The 21,426-nt window shown below is 40.0% G+C and overlaps 1 protein-coding gene across 10 annotated transcripts in view; it reads right to left on the bottom strand.

Moving 5' to 3' along the window:
• Window positions 1-21,426, bottom strand: part of UPF2 (UPF2 regulator of nonsense mediated mRNA decay) — a 121,304-nt gene that overhangs the window by 86,380 nt on the left and 13,498 nt on the right. For all 10 annotated transcript variants that reach the window (XM_059725780.1, XM_059725779.1, XM_059725776.1 and 7 more), the window contains 4 exons: window positions 19,976-20,755; window positions 10,972-11,132; window positions 9,227-9,424; window positions 7,116-7,265 (listed from right to left, as the gene is read on the bottom strand). In XM_059725780.1, the coding sequence (XP_059581763.1) occupies window positions 7,116-7,265; window positions 9,227-9,424; window positions 10,972-11,132; window positions 19,976-20,755 (1,289 nt within the window). The remainder of the gene's footprint in view (window positions 1-7,115; window positions 7,266-9,226; window positions 9,425-10,971; window positions 11,133-19,975; window positions 20,756-21,426) is intronic.

The raw sequence follows: 21,426 nt of genomic DNA on the forward strand, positions 1-21,426 counted from the left end.
AGCGGCCCTCCACCAGAAATAATTGCCCACCCCTGCCCTAACAGGGTAGGAAGCTCAGAAGCGGCATTCAGAATTCCTCCATGTTATCTGCCAACGAAACATCAGGCTAGCCCTGGTACCCAGCTGTTGGGGTGTACAAAAATTACGTATCAAATGATATTGGTGTACAAAGCAAATGTGGCATTCTTCCTATGAGTGATAAACAATAACCGGTTAATCAGGGGGTAAACAATAACTGGTTACTGGTGAGTTTTAAGGTAGCTGAGGAGTCCAATCCGTGCTCTGCCAGTTTTTCCACACACGTGACAAGTGGTGCCTTGTGGGGGGCACAATGGTAAGCCAGGATGTTGCACACTTTCCTTCCTCCTCTGCCATGTCTCGGCTTCCTGAGCAAGACAGTTCTCTTTAAAGTGGCCTGCAGCCTGATGTAGGGCACATCACCATTGAGACCCGTTACCAGTCAACACTTCTCAATTTGTACGGATGATGCCACCCTTCTTAAAGTATGCTTTCAGGGTGTCCTTGTAGCGCTTCCTCTGTAGTCCTCCACAGGGCCTCTCACCATGACTCAGTTGAGAGAAGACGACTTGCTTTGGGAGACAAATGTCAGCCACCTGCACATAGTGGCCAGCCCAGCAGTGTTGATGTTTCATGATCTTTGCCTCAATGCTGGTTATGTTAGGTGCAGAGAGGATGCTGGCATTAATGCACTGGTCTTCCCATCTAATGCAAAGGATCTTCCTGAGGCAACACTGATGATGTTCCAGGCGCTATAGATGGCTTTGATCTGTCACTCGCGTCTCACACCCGTAGAGGAGCGTGGGGATAACCACTGCATTGTCGACCAGGATCTCAGTTTCTATCCGCAGTTGTCAGTCAGCAAAGACACGACACAGTAGCTTTCCAAAGGATACACTGGCACAGCAAATCCTATGTTTGATTTCTACATCAAGACTGAGTGACTGGGAGAGGTGACTGCCAAAGGTATGGGAAATGCTCGACATTCTACAGAGCTACTATACGAAAGGTTAAAATCTGTGCCTTAAACTGTAACTGACTCTGTAAAAGCTTTAAGTCCTGTGACTAAAAATGGTTAAACTGGTCAGTAAACATGAATTTGTAACACTAGCCCATTCCTTATAGCTGACACGACAAAATTACTAGCATTAAATTATTATCAATGCTGTATTTTTTCACATACAACACACCTTTCACCAAAAATTAGAACCCCAAAATTGGGGTGTATATTTTAAGCAAGGAAGAAGTTTTCTTCACTGGAAAAGAAACAAGGCTGGAGATGTTGTGCGCACCATGCAGATGTCAAGATGGTAAAGTCCTGTGTTAACCCTCTTACACCCACAGCTACTGGCTGAGCACTGTAGCTTGTACCTGAAGCAACAAGGGAGTCGCTGCCAGTATCTTGATGAAGTTTGTGACGTGGAAGCAACACTTCATTTACAGGAATTTATATAAAGAACTACTTACAGTAAAGAACTACCAGTCCTGCTAGTGCCCTTGCAAGGGTTTGGGACCTAACCTTGTATGAGAGATTAAGGTCTCCTGGAAAGAGTATCCAGGAAGTGTGGCATCCCAGGAGGCTGGGTGAGGCAGCTGGCATCAGGAACTTCGTGGTGCCACAATTCCTGGACGCTTCATATTCCATGTAGGACTTACTCTGTGTCACACAGTTGGCCATGACTCTGGAAAAATCTTTTTCTCCTATACTGTTCCTTCCAAAAATAAGGGGGAGAAGGGTGTTGTTTGCAGGCACATTGTATGTAAGAAAATATGGTATGTGGTTTATTACCTGGAAGAAAGTTCTAATAACCAAAAACCTTTCTATTTGTAGAACTGGCTGATTGTATTACCATGAACTCTAGCCTGTAGGAACTGTTATGAAGCAGCCAAAGCAGAAATCACTGCACTGGGAGACCATGAGGATCCAACCAACATCAGTAATCTCCAAAATGTCTCTTCGACCCAGAACTGCATTAGAAAAACTACATAAGAAAACAACAACAGTCCCAGGTGGTGCTTTGCCCTCCTCACCTCATGTAGATTTGGGGGAAAAATGCAGAGGCCTCAGCTGGTAGAAAGCACCTAGAGAAGCAACTTGGGACATCCAGAGAATTTTTACAATTTTGGATCATGCTCTCTCTGCCCTCCGTTAACTGGCTATTTGCTACAGCACTGTCTGCCCACTCCTTCAAGCTCTTCACATCAGATTCAGTGCAGACAGAAGTGCAGCTCCCAGCTGCAACTCTGAACAATTTCTTCAAAGCGTTCTGAGTTGCAGTGTTACCCGGGACCAAACAAGTTCAATGTTGGCTCCAGGGGAAAGGGAAATCAAGCTGCCAGCTGGGAGCCTGCAGCCAAGTTCCCATAGCAGTGGCCAGGGCTTGCTGTTTTCAGAACGGGAGGGGGGAAGGCACCAGAGGGAGTAAGTTCTTGGGGCTCCCCAACTGGTCCTGAAGGGTGGGTGGGTGAATCAGAGCCCAGGGGTTGGGGGGAGAGCAGAAATACTGAACTCGCCCCTCCCGCTCCCTTTCCTCCCTCCCATTCTGAAAACAGCAACAAGCTGGGAGCTCTGCAGACACATGAAACATCTTTATTCGATACCACATGCAACGACAGCAGATTTTCACCCGATTGGCCTTTTTTTTTTTTTTTTAAATGGATTGCAACTGTACACTTGTGTTTGGTCACGGCTATAGACTACTTTCTGTGGCCAGATTGGGCAAAAATTGTCATTTCTGTCTGCACCCATTCATTTTCCCCTGCCCCCAACAACTCTCTCCTCCCTTATCCAGTGTCTCTTTCCTTCCATGTTCCCTTGCCCTTCACTTTGCCCCCCATTTCACATATCTTTACCTAACTCCACAACTCCCCCCACCAAATTAAAATGAAACTAATCACATTTGCCTTCATCAAGGTATTCATTCCCATTTTGTGCTATCCACTCCCCCACCATGATTGTCTGTTCTCTTTACGTTAGCTTTTGGGAGCCAGGAATGCTACTCTACATTTATACAGTGCCTTCCACAACAGGGCTTCATTTTCATTGATCCTGGGATACTATAATAAGTAATAATAAAATCAGATTACAGAATGTCACACCTAGGGGCTAGGAAGGAAAAAGCAGCTTCCTAGGGCAAGGTCACATTTTAAAGCTGTCAAACTGTATTTGGCTACAGAATAAAACTAAAAGCCAACTTCTTAGTTGAAAACAAGACACAGAATTTATAAAAATCTGTAAGTTTTACATCACTTTCCTTAATTTCATCTCATAGTTGGGGCTAACAGCACACATAGTGCATTCACTGGTTCACAAAGTATTTCATTCCTCTGTATTGTTTGAAGCAAAAGTGATTCTTACAGTTTCTTTTCATAAATATCCCTTCATCCCCGTCACGTCTCAATACTAAGATGCTTACTTTCTTAAATCTTGAACTAACAATTATTACTGTAAGCACTATTAGTGGTGGGAAGTTTAGGTTAGATATTAGGAAAAACTTTTACTTAGGAGGGTGGTATAACACTTGGAACAAGTTACCCAGAGAGGTGGTGGAATCTCTGTCCTTGGAGGTTTTTGAGATCTAGCAAGACAAAGCCTTGGCTGGGATGATCTAGTTGAGGCTAGTCCTGCTTTTGAGCAGGCGGTTGAATTAGATGACCTCCTGAGGTCCCTTCCAACCTTAGTTTCCTGCAATTCTATGGCGGATCTATATTTTGGGGCCTGTACTTGGGACATTCTCTTCCTATCTTAAAGGCTAGAAACAGAATAGTCACCAGTCGTATCTTGCTCAATTGTACATGCTTTAAAGGAGGGGTGACCAAACTGCAGCACGTGTGCCGCAAGTGGCATGGACAGCTTCTATACGTAACGTACAGATCAGGGAGGGGTCAGGTAACAGTAGCAGATTGGGCAGGCAGGAAAAAGCAGGCCAGCCGATCAAGCAGGGAGCACAGGGCAAAAGCAAAAGGCAGAGCAGGCACGGCTTGCAAGACAGGGAGCAGAGCAGCAGACTGGGAAAGGGAAGGGGATCAGAGTGGCACTCAGGGAGGGTGTAGGGCTAATTTGTAGCATGTCTGGTGAAAAGGTTGGCCTGTACCGCTCCCAAAGTTTTAGTCTAGTAAGCTTTCACTATTTCCCAACCTTTCTGTGCATCAGTAAGCTAGTTTTCACTACATGAAATCAGACATGTAGATTTATTTCTACTCGTCTGTCCCTACCTGCACTCCTAAAATACTCCCAAACTGCTGAACGTTACTGCTGTTTTTTTTCCTCGCGTTCTTAGATTCTCACATTTTATGAGGCTTCTTTTGCTTCAATTAATTTCTACTTTCCATTAACCAAGCTCTCTCTCTCTCCCTCTCAAAAAGAAAAAAAAAGTGTGTTTCAGAAACAATCACTTAATCAAGTTAATGTATCATCCATGACATTTTCTGGACAAAAAAAAAAAAAAAAAAAAAGGAGAAATGATCACTAACTCAAGGAAATTAAGTATTAGAAGAAAAATATGTTCCCACAAAAAACTAGCAGTTGGCCATGACACGTTGCTAAGTACTGATATGACTAATCAAACACTGGAGAAGATTCTCTCACATAAATGCACTTATCTGATGAAAAAGTGTGACTCATCTTCCTTTCATAGGATACCGACATCAAACAGAATACTCTAGGATAGTGATGCCCAACCTTTCTGCCCAGCGGGCAGACCAGTCTGTCTGTGGCCAGACAGACCAGTCGGCTGTGACCAGACAGACCAGTCGGCTGTGACCAGTCTGTCCATGGGCCAGATCCAGCCAGTGGTTCTGATCTGGCACCCAGGGTGGTCACAACAAAGCCCTATTTGGCCTCATTGGGGGAGGGGGATGGGGGGGACAGGAGGAGGCATGACCTGGCCCTGCGGTATGGGTAAGGGGTGGGAAGAGGTGAAGGTCAGGCCCAGCTCTGACCTTCCAGGGAGGGGGAAGGGTGAGAGGAAAAGGGGGCATGGCCCAGCCCTACAGGGGGCATGATTTGGTCCCAACCCAGCCCTGCTGGGAGGTGAAAGGGAAATCTGGAAGTGGGGGTGGGGAAAGCAGGGGCAGGCAAACAGCTGTATTGCCACTGCTTCCCCACTGCCAAATTTCCTGACTCATGGTGGGTCCCATGAACCAGATGCCATGGTTCTGCGGGCTGCATCTGGCCTGTGGGCCAGAGGTTGAGCACCCCTGCTCTACGAAATACCAAAAGCCCTTCTATGGCACCTGATTAGGGCTGACCACTTTCTTAGATGAAGCCCATTCTGTGTTAACAATATATTCTTAACCTTGTCCAGAAGCCTAGTGACAGGCTTCTTCCCTCCTCTGAATTCTGGGATGTCATACAAGTAGTGGGTCTTCATATGCTCGTTGTTAAAATTCTTTGATACTGACAAACTCTAGCACAATACATCAGTAAATGCAGTGACGAGATAAAGGTGCTGAAGCCCATAAACAGCAGTTCCTAGCTCGCAGCATAACTATTCAGCTCATAAAAGAAAGAGGAAGGGCGCGTCTTCCTTCCCGCTGCCTGGCTAGCCCACAGAAAACATTAGGGGGAAGTAAAGCAAAACATTTTTCAGCTAAATGAGCAAAATGCAGATTATGATTGTTTGACAGATATGCTCTAAAGAAAGGGCCTTAAGACCTGATTACTATTTCTAGGCTGGTGAAACACCACAACAGCTAGCTACTGGGTATCTTTTTCATAAATGGGAAGTTCCTGATACTGTAAAAGAAATGCACTGAAAGCTACCTTCAAAACAAAATTACTGTCTGAATTGATCCTGGCTCTAGCTCTCTTTAAAAAAAATAAAAAGAACTGATGAGGAACAGCCCAGTAAAGACTTGGACACTGACCCAAACTTCTCCAGCACCCTGATATTAGCCAAGTACAACTCATTCCGTCTCTTCATTGGCACAACCAAATGATTAGGTAACAGAACTCAGGATAACCTTACTAAAGTCCCATTTGTCTGAAGCCATGGAGTTTACTGGCCACAGATGCAAGCCTAATACATGAAGGCTCTACACTATTAAGAGAAATCTGGGGAATCAACTTCCCCACCAAGAACAAAGAGCAGCAGTTGCATCTGCCTCTGGAAACATGAAGGATCGCAGTGCACACTCCTCAAATCATTGGGGCATACTGAAAAGGTCATCAGCTGGAGAAAGACACAAACGGAAGACATGATTTTTCTTTGCCATCTTAACTCCAGATGTCTGGTTCTACCTTCCAAAAGGTTTCAGAAAAAAACTGGTGACACTAGAAAGAAGCTTATATGCCACAGAATATCAGACTATACAGAAATCACCTGGGAGAAATCTGTTTTACTGCCTTTTTACTCTTGCCATCTCTGTGGAATCAACATTGCTACAAGGGGAAAGCACGTGCTAGATTCTATTCCTTCTTGCACATCAATATCATGACTGCTAAATCATCTACATCAATTTAGTGAAGTCAACATGTATTGCTGAAAGAATATTTATTACCAAATGATGATAATGCATGCACAAGGAGGAAAGCAGCCTCTCAGATTTCAAATTTGATTTGCAAGTTTAATGTCTTTTTATTTATAAACCGAGCAACACATGATAAGAAAGAGCCCTATGTGCTGTTTTAGAGTCATGTTTCAGACTAGAATTGCGTTTATATCTAACCTTTTCTCAAAACTTACTGAATACTCTATTGAATACTACAGTAGTAAAAAAAACCTCAGTAGTAAGTAGTAAAAAACAGAATTTATTACAGCTCACCACACAAACCTCAGATTTGTTTCCTAAAAGCTCCTTAATGTGCAAGCTGAAGGACAAAAAAGGTTCCTGTTCTGACAAAAAAGGTACTATTCCTTTCCAGTAGCTGAATTGGTTGCTTAACTAGTATGTGAAGAATGTCTTAAGAACATCCACCAGGAACATTAGGATGAAGAAAGAAGAGGATCTTGCTTAAAAATGCTTCCGGTTAACTAGAGTTCCCTCCAAAAAATAATCTCAAAGTAGATATTAGGCACTGGAACAATGCCACATCCAAAGAAAAACTAGAAAATATTGCAATAACCCTAAAAACATTTTTCAAGTATCCTTTTTACCTTGTTCATCAAGAAGCTTCTTTGTGAGATCTTCTGCCTCATCTCCGCAGTCTAACTCAAGCGGATCATCATTAATGTCCATGTTTTCCAGCTCCAATTCCAAATCTTCAGTACCAGACACTTCTTTATTATCTTTGGCATCTTTGGACTCTATTTCAAAGAAAGCAGACATTTCAATTCAATAATACTATGCAATGCAAGGATATGTAAATTATGGTTTAAATAACATAAGGACTGTTGTAATATCCCTGTCTCTCCAGGATCATTTCTTATGTTTTCATTCTCTTGTAGAAAGATGTACGCTTCTCTTCTAAGAAACATTTCCGTTCTATCTGGCCACTTGACGCTCTCTACTACCTTTTGTGTCACTCCAATCATGACTGGAATGGTCTTGCTCCTTCACTTCCTCCTCTGATGTGCATCTTTTAAGAGTGTTTGCCTTTCTGAGTGTTTTGGTTTGCTCTGAACTGTCCTTCACATGCCTTCATTGGCTCAGGCTAAGTTTGTCTGGTGCTCTACACCTATCTTACTAGATGTTTAATTGCACTGTGCACCATGATGTAAACAACAGAACAAGACATTCAAAAATCACTTCAACTTAAATCTGAATAGGACTTGAGATCCTCAGATGAAAGGCACCAGGAAAAAGTATTACATTTGAATGTCCAATTCTTTGTGCATTCAATTTGGGAGTACACATGGGATACCCAAAATGTTGGATGCATGTGTTTACACGCAAAATTTTGAAAGACTGGCACTTTAAGGATAAAGTTTCCTTTAGTTAATGTGTAATGCATGACATCTCTTTGTTGTTCTATTTAATAGAATAATATTACAAAACAGATGCTGTTTTGTATGAAGAATGCAAAGCTAAAGTGCAATGAGACTTCCTAGGGAAAACAGCTATATCTTTCATGGAGATTTTGTAGTTACCATCTACTAAACCTTTCTGAAATGCAGACACAAAAGACCAAGCCCTAATCATCAACGAAAAACAAGTCGCTAAAAGTTGGAAATGGAGTCACAATTATATCCTTAAAAGAAAAACCATCTGGTATTGTGCTCTGTATTGTGCGGATTTGGCTAGCAGTATTATGCACAAAGTCATACAAAATGGTCTGTTTTTGCCTGAACTTCTGACTCTCTGCAAGAGTGACACTACTGTATTTTTGTTTTGTTAAATAAAAATTAACCATAGCTAGAATTCTGAAAAAACTCACCTACAGTATTCTCATAATCTTTCAGGGGTTGTTAGGCATACTGTAGCTAAAACCTTTACATTTACAAAGCTTAAAATAATACTTGATAATTTAATAGTTTTCAAATAAAAATATGATGAAAGTTTCAAGAGGCACGTACTTTATATGTAAATAATTAAGAATAGTCTTCAGAGAGATGATGTGTTTAATTTAACCTCTAAAGAACAGTCAACACATTTGAGTTCCTTTCCTAATTGATATTTTTCATTTCATAATCATAAATAAAGTATTTAGCCTTTGCGCTTTAGGTTCTATCTATACTACAAAAAAAGTGTCCTTATGCACCAAGACATCTTTCTAGCATTTTTCCTTGAGATAGAGGTGAAAACTAACTGTGCCTTAGCTATAAAGCTAGTTAAAATCCATCCCAAGTTGGGGGGGGGGGCTCAACTTTAAATTAGCTACACAGGGGTTAGGAATTAATCATGGCCCATCTCCACTATAAGTTTTCTCCAAGATAGCTGCCTCACATATTTATTCACTCACGTCAGCAATCTCAGCATTTTTAAAACTGCGACCAATATACGCTTTCTTTCCATTGACAATATAACTATAGTCTCTGTTCTTTTATATGAAGGTGGATACAGTAATACCTACCCATACATATTAAGCACATTTAGACTTGCTGATGAAATGAACTGGTTTCACTTTCCACCATTATAAAAAAAACCCCTCATATTCAGATGATCTACTTGGCAATTTGTCTTGCACAAAATCATCCATCCTATAGTAGTGTTCTGTCTATTATATCAATTAATAATCAGTCTTTAGCTGAAGTAATTATTTCTACCAAGCGTGCTTAAATGTTGCTGTTCTAGAAATTTATTCCACCCATTTTCTCCCATGTTTTACCTCTAGATTCCTCCTTACTGGGATCCTTGCTCTGAGAATATTTTTCATTATCTTTAAACAAGATGGCTGGCACAAAAGCTTTCAGATCAATAAGGTTCTCGTAGAAATTTCGTGCATCTTCATCTTCCCAGATGCCCCCTTCCAGGTCATATTCTCCTGGTTTGCCTGGGGTAAAAATGTCAATGCCAGGGCCATGCTCTGGAATCACAGAACGTATAAATCATTACCAAAATACTCATACCAAAAAAGAATGATGTTAGCAATAAATATATGCACATGGATTGCAGATCTTTTCATTGTAGAGACAGATTGACAGTAAACAATTTATTTAAAAAAAAAAAGTTTCCTTATCTATTCCTAGTACCACCTTGGGTTACTAAAATTGGCCATATTTTCCAGGACATTCTGAGGATAATCTCGTTCAAGAACAATTCAAACTGAATAAAATTACAAAGTCATACTGCATCATCAAGAACAGTTTTCAGAATGTATCCACATCAGCATCATTTATTAGGGAATGAAACTGTCAATTGCTAAACCTGTTAAATTTTGTGGAAAATAAGAAAATGCTTTCAAGGTATGGAGTACTACACTGCTGAGGCAATACAGGTAGTGAAGCTGTATCAGTCGTCATATCTGTCCTACCAAATATTCTTTTTAAATCTCAAGAATATGTTAGGACAAAAAGTTTAGGCATGATTCCAACAATCTATCTGTAAATACTACAGTTTACCACTTGTTAAAGACATGGGCTCACTGTATACACAAAAAAAGTCTTCCATCACATAGGGAGGTCATGCATGGCCATCTAGTGGCTTATCTGACATCATGAAAAGTTTTCCTGCTTGTAATTTTCATTTAACCTGAAAACGAGGTCTAAGTTTACTGGAAAACTATATTAAATTACAAAGCTCTAAAATACACTAAAAATATAAAAAGAAACACAAAGCATCCCATACACCAGTTTGAGAACCAATTAAGTTATGAAATATTAAGATGAAGAAATATTTAAATCTCATTAGTGGAGATTTCCTGGTATGGTATGCTTAGGCTCAGTGACCCTTTGCCAACCGACATAATTTTGATCCAATGTGCGTTTCAGAAGCAATAAAGGCGTTTTTTCCTTTGTTTTTAATTTCTGGCATTTTTTGGCTTAAGAAAAAACCTACCTGGTGACAATCAGCTTATAATCAAGCACAAAATTCTGTTTTATAAGTTATCATTTTCTCTTACTGTAAACCACCATGAGCCTCTTTTGGGATGGGCAGCATATAAATCGAATAAATAAATAAATAAATAAATAATTGGTAATAATTCACTGAAAATTCCATTTTAAATGCAGATTGTGTAATCTGCAGATTTCAATTATCTATCACATGCAAAATGGAAAAGTCTGTAAACGACTAACTTAAACTAAAGCATATCTATGCATTAAAGTGATGATAAGACCCAAGACATACACAACTTTGTTTAACTGACATCCATTACCTTACCACAAAGGTTAACTAGCTGATACCTATAATATCCCAATGTTAGTTAGTAATTTCCAAGTCAATTTTATTAATCTATATTTTATTTTCTGCTCTGCTGTACACTGAATTTCAAGATCCTAAACATTAAAAAAGGAAACCAGCATTAAGAAAGAACACAGATCCATGTGAGGGTTTAGCTTTTTTCCTCCCATTAATAGAAAGCTCAGCACTGTGAAGCCCGTAACACGTTTACCAAACCTAAAGAGGCCCTACCCTCTGGTGTTGGTTTATCTTGGGGAAGATCAGGCATATTTTCATCCAACAGATCAGCTAGAGACTGAGAGTTTGCCAACAACTTCTGATAGGACATTGCAAATTCTTCATACTGCTTGTGTCGATCTTCACTCAACTCTCCTTTAGAATGCAGAATACGCCTACAAAGACCAAATTTTAAAAAGTACAATCAGCCATTCAGTTTATTAAAGATATGGAACACCTGACAAAGATCTCCACTTAATAAATTCAGTCTTCCCTCAGGGAACATACACAGACACAGACATACATACTCTTAAAACAGCAGTGATGAAAGACAAAAGTATCAGAAATTTAGTTGAAACTATTTCCAAAGTTCAATAAACTAAACTTAGTATGGCCATGGCATCTTTATGGATACTGGAAAGAATCTCCTGGTTAAATGAGATTTTTTTTTAAAAGCAAAAAGCTTTTCCCCCTAAAATATTTTTGTAATGCAAAAGTTTGAGAGTTCAATATTTAACATAAATTGTTGAACCTGTATTAAAACAGAGTAAGACTGCTTTGAAGGTAATGACAATAGATTTCCATACTACTGATAGCAGCAAGAGGAAGGTTGTCACCAAGAGGCTCAGAAATGCAACTTTTAACACCCCATTTATTTAGCAGTTAACTCGGTAATTTCATAGATTCATAGATTGTAGAGTCGGAAGGGACCACAATGGATCATCATGTCCGACCCCCTGCCCCTGGCAGGAAAGAGGACCAAGGTCAGATGACCCTAGCCAGGTGACTATCTAGCCTCTTCCTGAAGACCTCCAAGCTAGGTGATAGCACCACCTCTCTTGGAAGCCCATTCCAGATCCTGGCCACCCTTACTGTGAAAAATTTCTTCCTAATATCTAACCTAAATCCACTCTCAGCTAGTTGACGCCCGTTATCCCTAGGCACTCCCTGGGGCGCCCTAGTAAACAGCGCGTCACCTATTCCCCGTTGACCTCCCCTAATAAATTTACAGGCGGCCACAAGATCTCCCCTCAGCCGTCTCTTGTGAAGGCTGAAGAGATTCAGCTCTCTCAACCTCCCCCCCGCAGGGTCTATCACAAAGGCCAGTAATCATGCGAGTGGCCCTCCTCTGGACCCTCTCCAGATTCTCTGCATCCCACTTGAGCAGACATCCTTGAAATAAAGTGCAGTTCGGTGTACTCATGTATGTTCTGCCTTCTCTTGTACTACTAAAATGTTAGCTTTTAAGCACAGATGGTTTTTTAAATGTTATTTTTTATTAAAAATACATTTTCAAATGAAATATTCAAGTTAGGAAGAGTATGATGCACTTATCACACAAATTTTAGGAAGACATGCCAACCAAAGATATTACAGTTCCCTTTTCTCATTAGAAAACTACAATTAAGTCTGAAAAAAGGAAAAAAAGATTATGAACCACGTCTTCAAACAAACAGTTAGCAGCTTGAGAATAAAACCTCATCTCCCAGTAAGCAAGTACAAAAAAAGGCAGATGAATCAAAAATAGCACCTATTAACCACTTGTTCAAAAAAAATGGAGCTATGCTCACTTAGCACCCACTTAAATCTTCACTCGCTGATTTCTGCACATCCTCTCTATTCTTTGGGTGGATAGGAAGAGAAATGTAGACAAAATGTTGCTCTCTCAAAATACAGTTGCCATGGTCATTAGGCAGTAGCATTAAATAATGCTCACATGGTACCTCAGGGACCAGACAACATTTATACAGAAGGAAAAAAAAGAAAAGTTACTCTGTGCAGTAAGACACCATGAGTCTGGAAGATTAGATAATCAAGTCTACAGAGCACCCCTCCCCACCAAGCTTCAGTTTATTTGGAGAAGAAAAAAATTAAAGGTAGAAGAAAAACTCAAAACATGCCTTTTAGCTTATATAGGACAAATGCTTGTAGAACAACTATAAGTGTGCCAGTGAAGGTAATCAAGGCAAGATAGGCATTAACACATAGAACCACTTGTTCCACTCCTGTCGAGGGGAAGAAGCTGGCATCCCCACGATGTTCAATGCTGGAACCAAACTACACACTGACTTCACACCAGAACAAGACTATAGATAGCAACTGACAAAAATACCAGCCTTAGAGCTCTAAATCATGCCATAAATCCACCTCAGATACCAAAAGGAAATTATTGCTCCTCCCCTTCCTTTTTTTTTTTTGGTTTGTAAGGCCATTTCTGTTCAGACAGACTGCCCGATTTGCAGAAAATTTGAATGTTGCAGAACAATATTTATTTTTTAAAACAGTTCTTATTGAAAAGTTTATAGTCAACTAACAATAGATTTTGTAAACACTCAGTTGCCTGGGAAAAAAAAAAACAACCCCCCCGCAACCCCGAACTGGGGATCAAATGTGAGAGTGTAACTTTGAAAAATGTGCATTACACTTTACGCTGTCCTGATTTGAAAGTATCTTTAAATCACATTTTTACGTAGCATCACTACTGTGCATAGCATTTTCAGATTCCCCTGAGGCTCTGGATCCGAGTGACAGCCTAACATAAAGATTTGATTTGAAATTAAAAATGATGTCTCATAAAAGTCACTATATTTTAAAGATAATTTACCTATCTTTATTATCTCAGGTGTCATTGATAAAAAAAATCCTAATTCTCCAGCTTCCTTGGTTTTTTTTAAATTCACTAGGTTCAGTTGCTACCCTTCATTTTTAGGTTTCTTGTACAGATACAAGCAATGATGTCAACATAGTCCTAAAATAAATTATTGCAACCCAGATAGTGCCTCTAACATAGATGCATCTGACAACTGCTCATGATCTGATCTAGAAGCACAAACTGACCATGAGAGCACTTCCACTCTTCTGCCACCAAGAATCTTTGCTTATGTGAGCAGAGTTCTAACTTACTACAGTCGGATTCAGCTTCTACTCCTCGTGATTAGACTAAAATAGCACCTGTAAAAATTACGAAGCATTCAAGCATGCATGGCAGGCAGGGGGATGACGGGAGAGGAGCAAGATTAATCAAAACAGCAGTATTTAAAGGTATGATGGGCCTGGTATATGTGGGTCTAGAAATTAACATTTCATATTACCAGACTGTACCATTTATTTCTAGCTACCTTGGCTCATAAAATTTCAGATTTAAAAAAACAAACAACCAAAACAACTTCAGAGATACTGTTGCAAACTCCTGTGCCCTGAAGGTGCCACAGAGTATCACCAACGTTAACACTGTTAGGTATGCACAGGTGATTCACAAGATAAACCCAGAGATTGCACATTGAAATCCATATAATTGTGGTCTTTCTGAGTTCTTTGCAACAGAAAAACTAAGAGCTGGCATTTTCCAAGGGGTACCTCAAGTTTATCCCAGGGTACCTTGAGTCTAAAAAGATTGACAACCACTGCTATAAGTTCTGCACAAGCTGGGATACAGGACTGTCCCACCTATACCTTCCTTTGTCCTTGATATTCTCCCTCTTACACCAGTAGTTTATGGTGACTGGAGGGTCACACTGAAGGGTAAGGATTGACCTCTTCATCCAGAATCACTCTAGCTATACAACCTGTTACACATGACCACAGACAACACATGGGCTAGAAGGCAACTGTGAACTAGGCCCAATGTTCATTTTCACAACAAAGGCAACACAGTTTTCTTTTATCTAGTAATCCTCTTTGATTTGTTTCATAGTAGTTTGAATGGTGTTTTGGGGATAATACTGACTGGTTGTTACCACAGACAGGCACTGTTCAAAAACTGATTCAAAACACAAAAGCCAGCTATGTTCAGTAAAAGGAGGTCTCCATAACTCCTAGAACAAGCTGCATGACTCTGTTCATCATCCCCAATTTTTAACAACAAAAAAACTCCACAACTGCATGCTCTTGAGAATATCTTTTTCCTAACAGTTGATAAAGGGAAATAAATTTCCAGACAAGAATAAGAGCTTTTGTGTTTCATCCAGGTAGATTTAAACAGTTTAAAGAAAATCCCCTCTCCTACATAAGGGGAGAGAGGAGATCAACAGAAGTTTTGCTTGCTGGGGACCAAAACATCTAGAAGGCATTAATATGCCTTCAATAAAAGCTCAGTAATATTTTCAGCAGCTGTTTCCTGCCACTTGCACCCTCGATTATGAGAGGTGACAACTACCCAAAGCATGAGCTGGCGTGAAAGAAAGAGAGAGATATCAGTGGCTCTACTCAAGGATATGCATCAATCAATATGAGGCCTAAGAGCTCAGGTTTGTTACACAAAGACCAAGATGACATTGTCATGTGAACAGATCTGTTCAATTAACAAGATTTTATTAGAGTTAAATATACTGCTGCAGTTTTGTAAACCCAAACACTGTAGCCTTTGGCTAGCATGTGAGGACTAAAAACCAAAACAAAAACAAAACTAGCCAGGAACAGACCATAATGGAAATAAACTTTGATGAAATATTTTAAAAATAAATTAAATACCTGTGAAAAGAATAAATTTGGTATCTTGAAGGATTCTGTTTAACACACAATTAATAGTATAAGTATATTTAATGCAACTTATTTTTGTCATTCCTTTAACTATTTCACAAAAAACAATAAAACCTTTCATTAACTTACTAGACACTATAGGTTTTATTGATTTCCTAGGACTCATGAATGAAGTGTTTTATTACAGCATCGTTTTATGCTATTTACACGTTAGCAGTAAATGAACATCATCTCTATGACCATAAACACTGCAGCAGTTAGGGACATTTTCATCTTAAACATTTTGAAAGGAAGAATCCAATTGGTTGAAAACAAATTTTCAATTATATTGAGCTAGTCTGTAAATATATTTGGGAGTCAGAGCACAGTATTAAACTGTTTATATGCTTCCTTGTTCATTTACAAATGCAACAAACCTTTTAAAGGTGTGCTTCACTCAAGTGCCACCCAGACACAAAAAAGCTTAAACAGATCACCACACTTGAATTGAACTCAAGTTGGACAGCTCCTCAAAAAGACTGGGTTAATTGCACGCTAGCATAACTCTTTAGCTGTTAGTAAAGCAGGTCATGCTTTGAATATTACACAGAAGTAGTAGATCTGCTGAAAGTGCCATTTTTACAGCCACATTAAAAGAAAAAGACCAGATTCTATGTTCAATTCTAGTACATGTTCAAACTTTTCACTAGCCAGAATTTGGTCATGCCTTGCAAATCTAAAGAGCTTGTTCCTAGTATAGCTATAAATGTGCTAACCAAGTTAAGCAGAAATAGGCTTTTCTCCAATACAAAGGCAAAATGCAACTATTTTAAAACCCAAATATTTAACAAAAAGTTATCACCAAATGAATCTAAATGATCCTGCAGAACACCTCAGTACCAGAACAGAGTCCTGCACTCTAGGTTGTATAAACGAACATATTTAAAGCATCAAAACCTTCACAGATTTCTCTCTCACTCTCATTTTAATTCTCAACTTTCTTTGTACGGGGGGGGGGGTGGGGGGGGACGGACAGATGGACAACTTAGTTTCTCATTATATAGTTTTGGGTCTAGCATTCAATAGCAGCTGTGTAACTGAAAGACCTAAGTAGATGTTTACTAAACTATGCATCGATTCTAAAATAATGTATTTACATGAATCCAAGACAATTTTGAATTTAAGACTACCCCCTCAATAACCAGATTAATACATTTCTGATCATTTCCCATGTACAGAATCTAATTATTGGAGGGTCATCTTAAAATTTGTCCCCTGACCCTTGTGACAAGGAAAGCAGTGACAGTGGGCAAGCAGCCTGATCCTTGCGCTCCTCACATTGCTGGCCTTCCTTCCCCCTGGCACCTGTCCCCCTGCTACCGTCTCCCTGGTAACTTGCCTCCCCCTGGTGCCTGCCCATCTGGCTGCTGGATAATTAAAGAAGGCATACAATTCTAGATTCATAGATTGTAAGGATCTGGAAGGGACCTTGCAAGGTCATCATTTCCAGCCCCCTGCACTAGGCAGGAAAGACAACTGGGGTCTGGTGACCCCAGAGAGGTGACTGTCTAGTCTCCTCTTGAAGATTTCCCGGGTAGGCGATTGCACTACCTGTGGAGGGAGCTTATTCCACAGTCTGGACACCTTATGTGTGAAGTTTTTCCTAGTGTTAAGCCCGAAATCATCTTCCAGGAGTTCATGGCCATTACTCCTGGTTTTCCCCAAGGGTGCCCTGGTGAACAGCTGTTTGCCAAGCCCTTGACGTAGTCCCCTGATATAGCAGTAAGCTGCTACCAGGTCCCCTCTCAGCATTCTCTTTTTCAGGTTGAAGAGGCCCACGTCCCTCAGCCTTTCCTCATATGGCTTGCCATGCAAGTCTCTGATCACACGGGTGGCTCTTCTCTGGACTCTCTCAAGCTTCTCCACACATCCCTGTTGAAGTGTGGTGCCCAGAACTGGATACAGTACTCCAACTGCGGTCTCACCAGTGCTGAGAAATGCAGAAGAATCACTTCCTTGGTTTTGGTTGAAATGCATCAGTTGATGAATACCAAAGTATTGTTTCCTCTGCTGGCTACAGCATCGCACAGACAGCTCATATTCATACTATGGTCTATGATTACTCCTAGGACCTTTCAGTTGTGGCGCTAGCCAGTTTGGGGCCAAGCCTGGAAGTATATTGGGGATTGTTCATCTCCAGATGGAACACTTTACACTTCTCAATGCTGAACTTCAACTGGTTCTGACTCACCCAATTTACCAGCCCATCTTGGTCAGGCTGCAGGCACAGGCAATCTTCAAGAGTGACCATGCTCCCTCATAACTTGGTGTCGTCTGTGAACTTGGCCAGTGAGCTCTTCACCCCCACATCCAAGTCATTGATAAAGATGTTGAAAAGCACTGGACCAAGCACCAACCCGAGGGACACCACTGGCCACTTCTTGCCAGGATAACAGATCCGTTCATTACAACTCTCTGGGTCCTACCCACCTGTCGAGCAGTTAAGCCCACAATCCTCCAATTTTCCTGTGAGAACACATCATGGGATACCAAATCAAAAGCCTTTTGAAAGTCTAGGTATACAATGTTGACCTCCTGTCTCTTATCCAGGTGGCAAGTTACCTGGTTGTAGAAGATGAGATTGGTAAGGCAAGACCTGTTCACGATGAAACCATGCTGGCTGTCATTCAGAATCTTACCTTCTGCAAGCCTACTGCACAGACTCCCTGGTGAATTTTTCCAGGATTTTCCCTGGGATAGAAGTTAAGCTAACTGGCCTATAGTTGCTTGGGCCCTCTCTCCTCCCCTTCTTGAAGATGGGCACAACACTGACCCTCTTTCAGTCTTCAGGGACCTCCCCTGAGCACCACAAGTTTTGAAAGAGTTTCACCAGAGGTCTCATGATGACTTCAGCCAGCTCCTTCAGCACTCTCGGATGACGTTCATCCGGTCCTGCTGACTTATAAATGTCTAACTTTTCTAATTAATCATGGACCAGCTCAGCATCTACAATAAGAAGGTGATCATTCCCAACACGTCCATTCTGAACCTTATCTAGTATCATTTTCCCCTTAGTGCGGTGAAATACTGAAGCAAAGTGGTCATTCAGGAGTTCAGTGTTCTCCTGAGCGTCGGTAACCAGCTGTCCTGTGTTGTTAAACAATGGCCCCACGCTTAGAAGATGTAAAACATTAGTTGGACTTGCCAGGTCTATTAAGCTCTGCTTAAATTAATATACAAATGCAGAGGATAAAAGGGGAAAGTCATAAATACTTAGGAAATCAAATCAGACCGAAATGGTAACCTAATTTTCCCTGATATTCTTCTTACATTTATCTTTGTCCCAGACTTAAATATAGCTACAACAGTTTACATAATAAAAGTTAACATCCATTAAATTACTTATATGGTGACAGAGAGAAAAAAAGACAAGCACGCACACACACACTCTTAAGAAGTACTACTACAGAATCCAACTTATCCAGAGTATTTGCCCGATAGGGATGGGCCAGAACTATGACAAAGGCCCACGTTTCTCTCTTGCACCCATTGTTAACAGCTTAGACTCAACATTAAAATTTGTTCATGCCAAAATTTTCTACTGCTTACATTTTCATCTGGATTTCAGACCTAAAAGACTGGAAATGTTTACATCTGGGTTTTTTGGTATTGGATACTACAAACCTGTGCAGTTTGACTGAGTCCATGTTACGGAGGTAGCATTTTTACTTCAGGCTCTTATCAATATCTGAAAACAGTCGCTTGCTTAACTCTGGCATTGGAATGATTCTAGGAATGCAAGAATTGCCACATCACATCAATCAACCTACTTACAACCAGAATGACGCTTCAGGACACTTAAGAGGAAAGTGGACAGTTATTCATCAACATGTCCATGATGAAAATCTCTTTCAAGGTTAGGGTATTTAGGTGACCTAATTCCCGAAGTATGAAGGTTGATATTGTCCAATTTAATATCTGGAGTTCAAGTTTAAAAGGGAAAAGTAATTTAAGCCAATCTGACCTTGTAAACTCATATCTATTAAAACCTAAAGGATTTTTCTACTAAACTTATTTTTAACCCCTATATTCAGATCTTTACTGACAAGGTTGCCACACAGAAAAAGAAAACAAAGAAAAGCCATGTTAGTATATGCTCCATAAGAAACAAGTGGGTGAGGAAGGAGAAATCAGTATGTGCTAAGTGGTAAAGGACAACATCATCTAGGAAAGAAATATTCATCTCAAGCTGCTAAGGAAATGTTACAAAAAATGGGAGTGAAAGAAAAAATTAAAACCAGGTGGAAGGGGTAGGGGGTTACTTAGCAGTTTTCTTTAAATATTTAAAATGAATACCTTATTATTTCTTTGTATTCAAAACCCTACATAAAATATCTTTCTCCACTGCTAGTACAGAGAATCTTCTGCAGAAGAAGTACTTTTTTCCTCCCACACACAGCAAGCAAAAAGTTTTGTTTGAGGGTAAGAGGTGAAAAAAATCTAAACATTTTATGAACTCAACTGCTTTCTCAGTTAATGAAAAACAATGTTTAAATGTCACCTGTTTTGTCTCTCAATATTTTGTAGCTCCCTGTGGTCCCTTTTCAGGTGTTTGGTCAATGATGTAAAATATTCCTTCAACAAATTCTGGAAAGGCTGTTGTTTCTCTGGGCTGATTATCTCACTAGGAGGAAAACTCAGGTTAAACTTCTCTGCAGCATTTTTAACCTTCCTCGGTACCAAGCCAGCAATGTCATCACCACAATGCCGGCAAAAGCTTATAACCACAGAAACATGAGTGTGGGATTCTCGATCAGCGTTAATAATGTTTTTTAGCTGTTCATAAATTAAAGACAGACCTTCCTTGTCAGTGAAAATCCCAACTATTGTCAATTCTGCAATGAAACGTAAGTCAGTTCTTAGTTTGGTAATGTTGGGAGTTTTCTCCTCTTTCCTTGCTTCAAAATGCTTTTTCCAGGCCTGAAGTAATGAGGGAGCAAAATCAGCATAGCGCTGGTGAAACAGAGAACACAAGTGCACAGCACAGTTCACATCTGATATTTTGAGCTTTGCTTCCACAATAGAAGCTACAGCTTCTGCAATGTACTTGCTTAAATTGAGGCTATTAAAATCATGGGACAAGGAGTCTCTCTGTTGCTCTGTGATAGTTTTTAGCTTCTTAACAAAAGCTGTGTTCTTCTTCAGACTTGAGTCCAATCTGCTAAAGAAATTTTCCTCAGGGCGGCTGTCTGGTGCACTCTGGTTTTTGCTGCGGAGTTCCTTTCTTGCTTGATGGCGTTCCCAAGCCTCCTGATGGAGCTGATGTGCTTCCTCTTTTTCTCTAAAACAAAACAAAACTTTAAAAAATCTACTTATTTCCACTACAGGTTCCTGAATTTTTATAGATTAACAGTTCTAGGAACCATTTAAAACCAATGCTAATGTATCACAAGTTAATTCATTTTTCAGTTGTAATCTTGTCTTAACATTTCCCAATACTTATTACCTGCTAGTAAACATCTAGCATGTTCTCTTAACATTAAGCAATTCCCAATAATCCATGGGATCACTAAATGGCAGGACTGCTTCTAACCTTTGCTGAAAATAAGCAGATACCACCCATGTAAAACATAAAAATGCCTGCAAAGTACTGAATGCTTGTTGATTAAAAATACTACACAGAAAAGTCCAAATACAAGAATCCTCCTTTTCGAGACTAAAATAGGTCAACTAGGGAACAGAATGAAGCTATATTATACAATTGTTTGGAGTAAGTAGCAGTCTGTATCCAATTGTATTTAAGTAGGCAAAAAGCATTCATTTAACCATAATTCTGGCCAAGACTGACATCCCTATCTTAGTGTTGTATTTTAAATGAAAAAAAAATAAAAATGGTCAGAATCTGGATTTTAATTATCATTCAAAAGATCATGCCTCTAACTCCACTGTGCCTCTTAATATCAGAGGACCATTTACTAAATCTAACACTACTTCCTATTGTGTCCTGTGTTT

Source organism: Alligator mississippiensis, chromosome 4 (genome assembly GCF_030867095.1).
Source record: "Alligator mississippiensis isolate rAllMis1 chromosome 4, rAllMis1, whole genome shotgun sequence".
NCBI lineage: Eukaryota > Metazoa > Chordata > Crocodylia > Alligatoridae > Alligator > Alligator mississippiensis.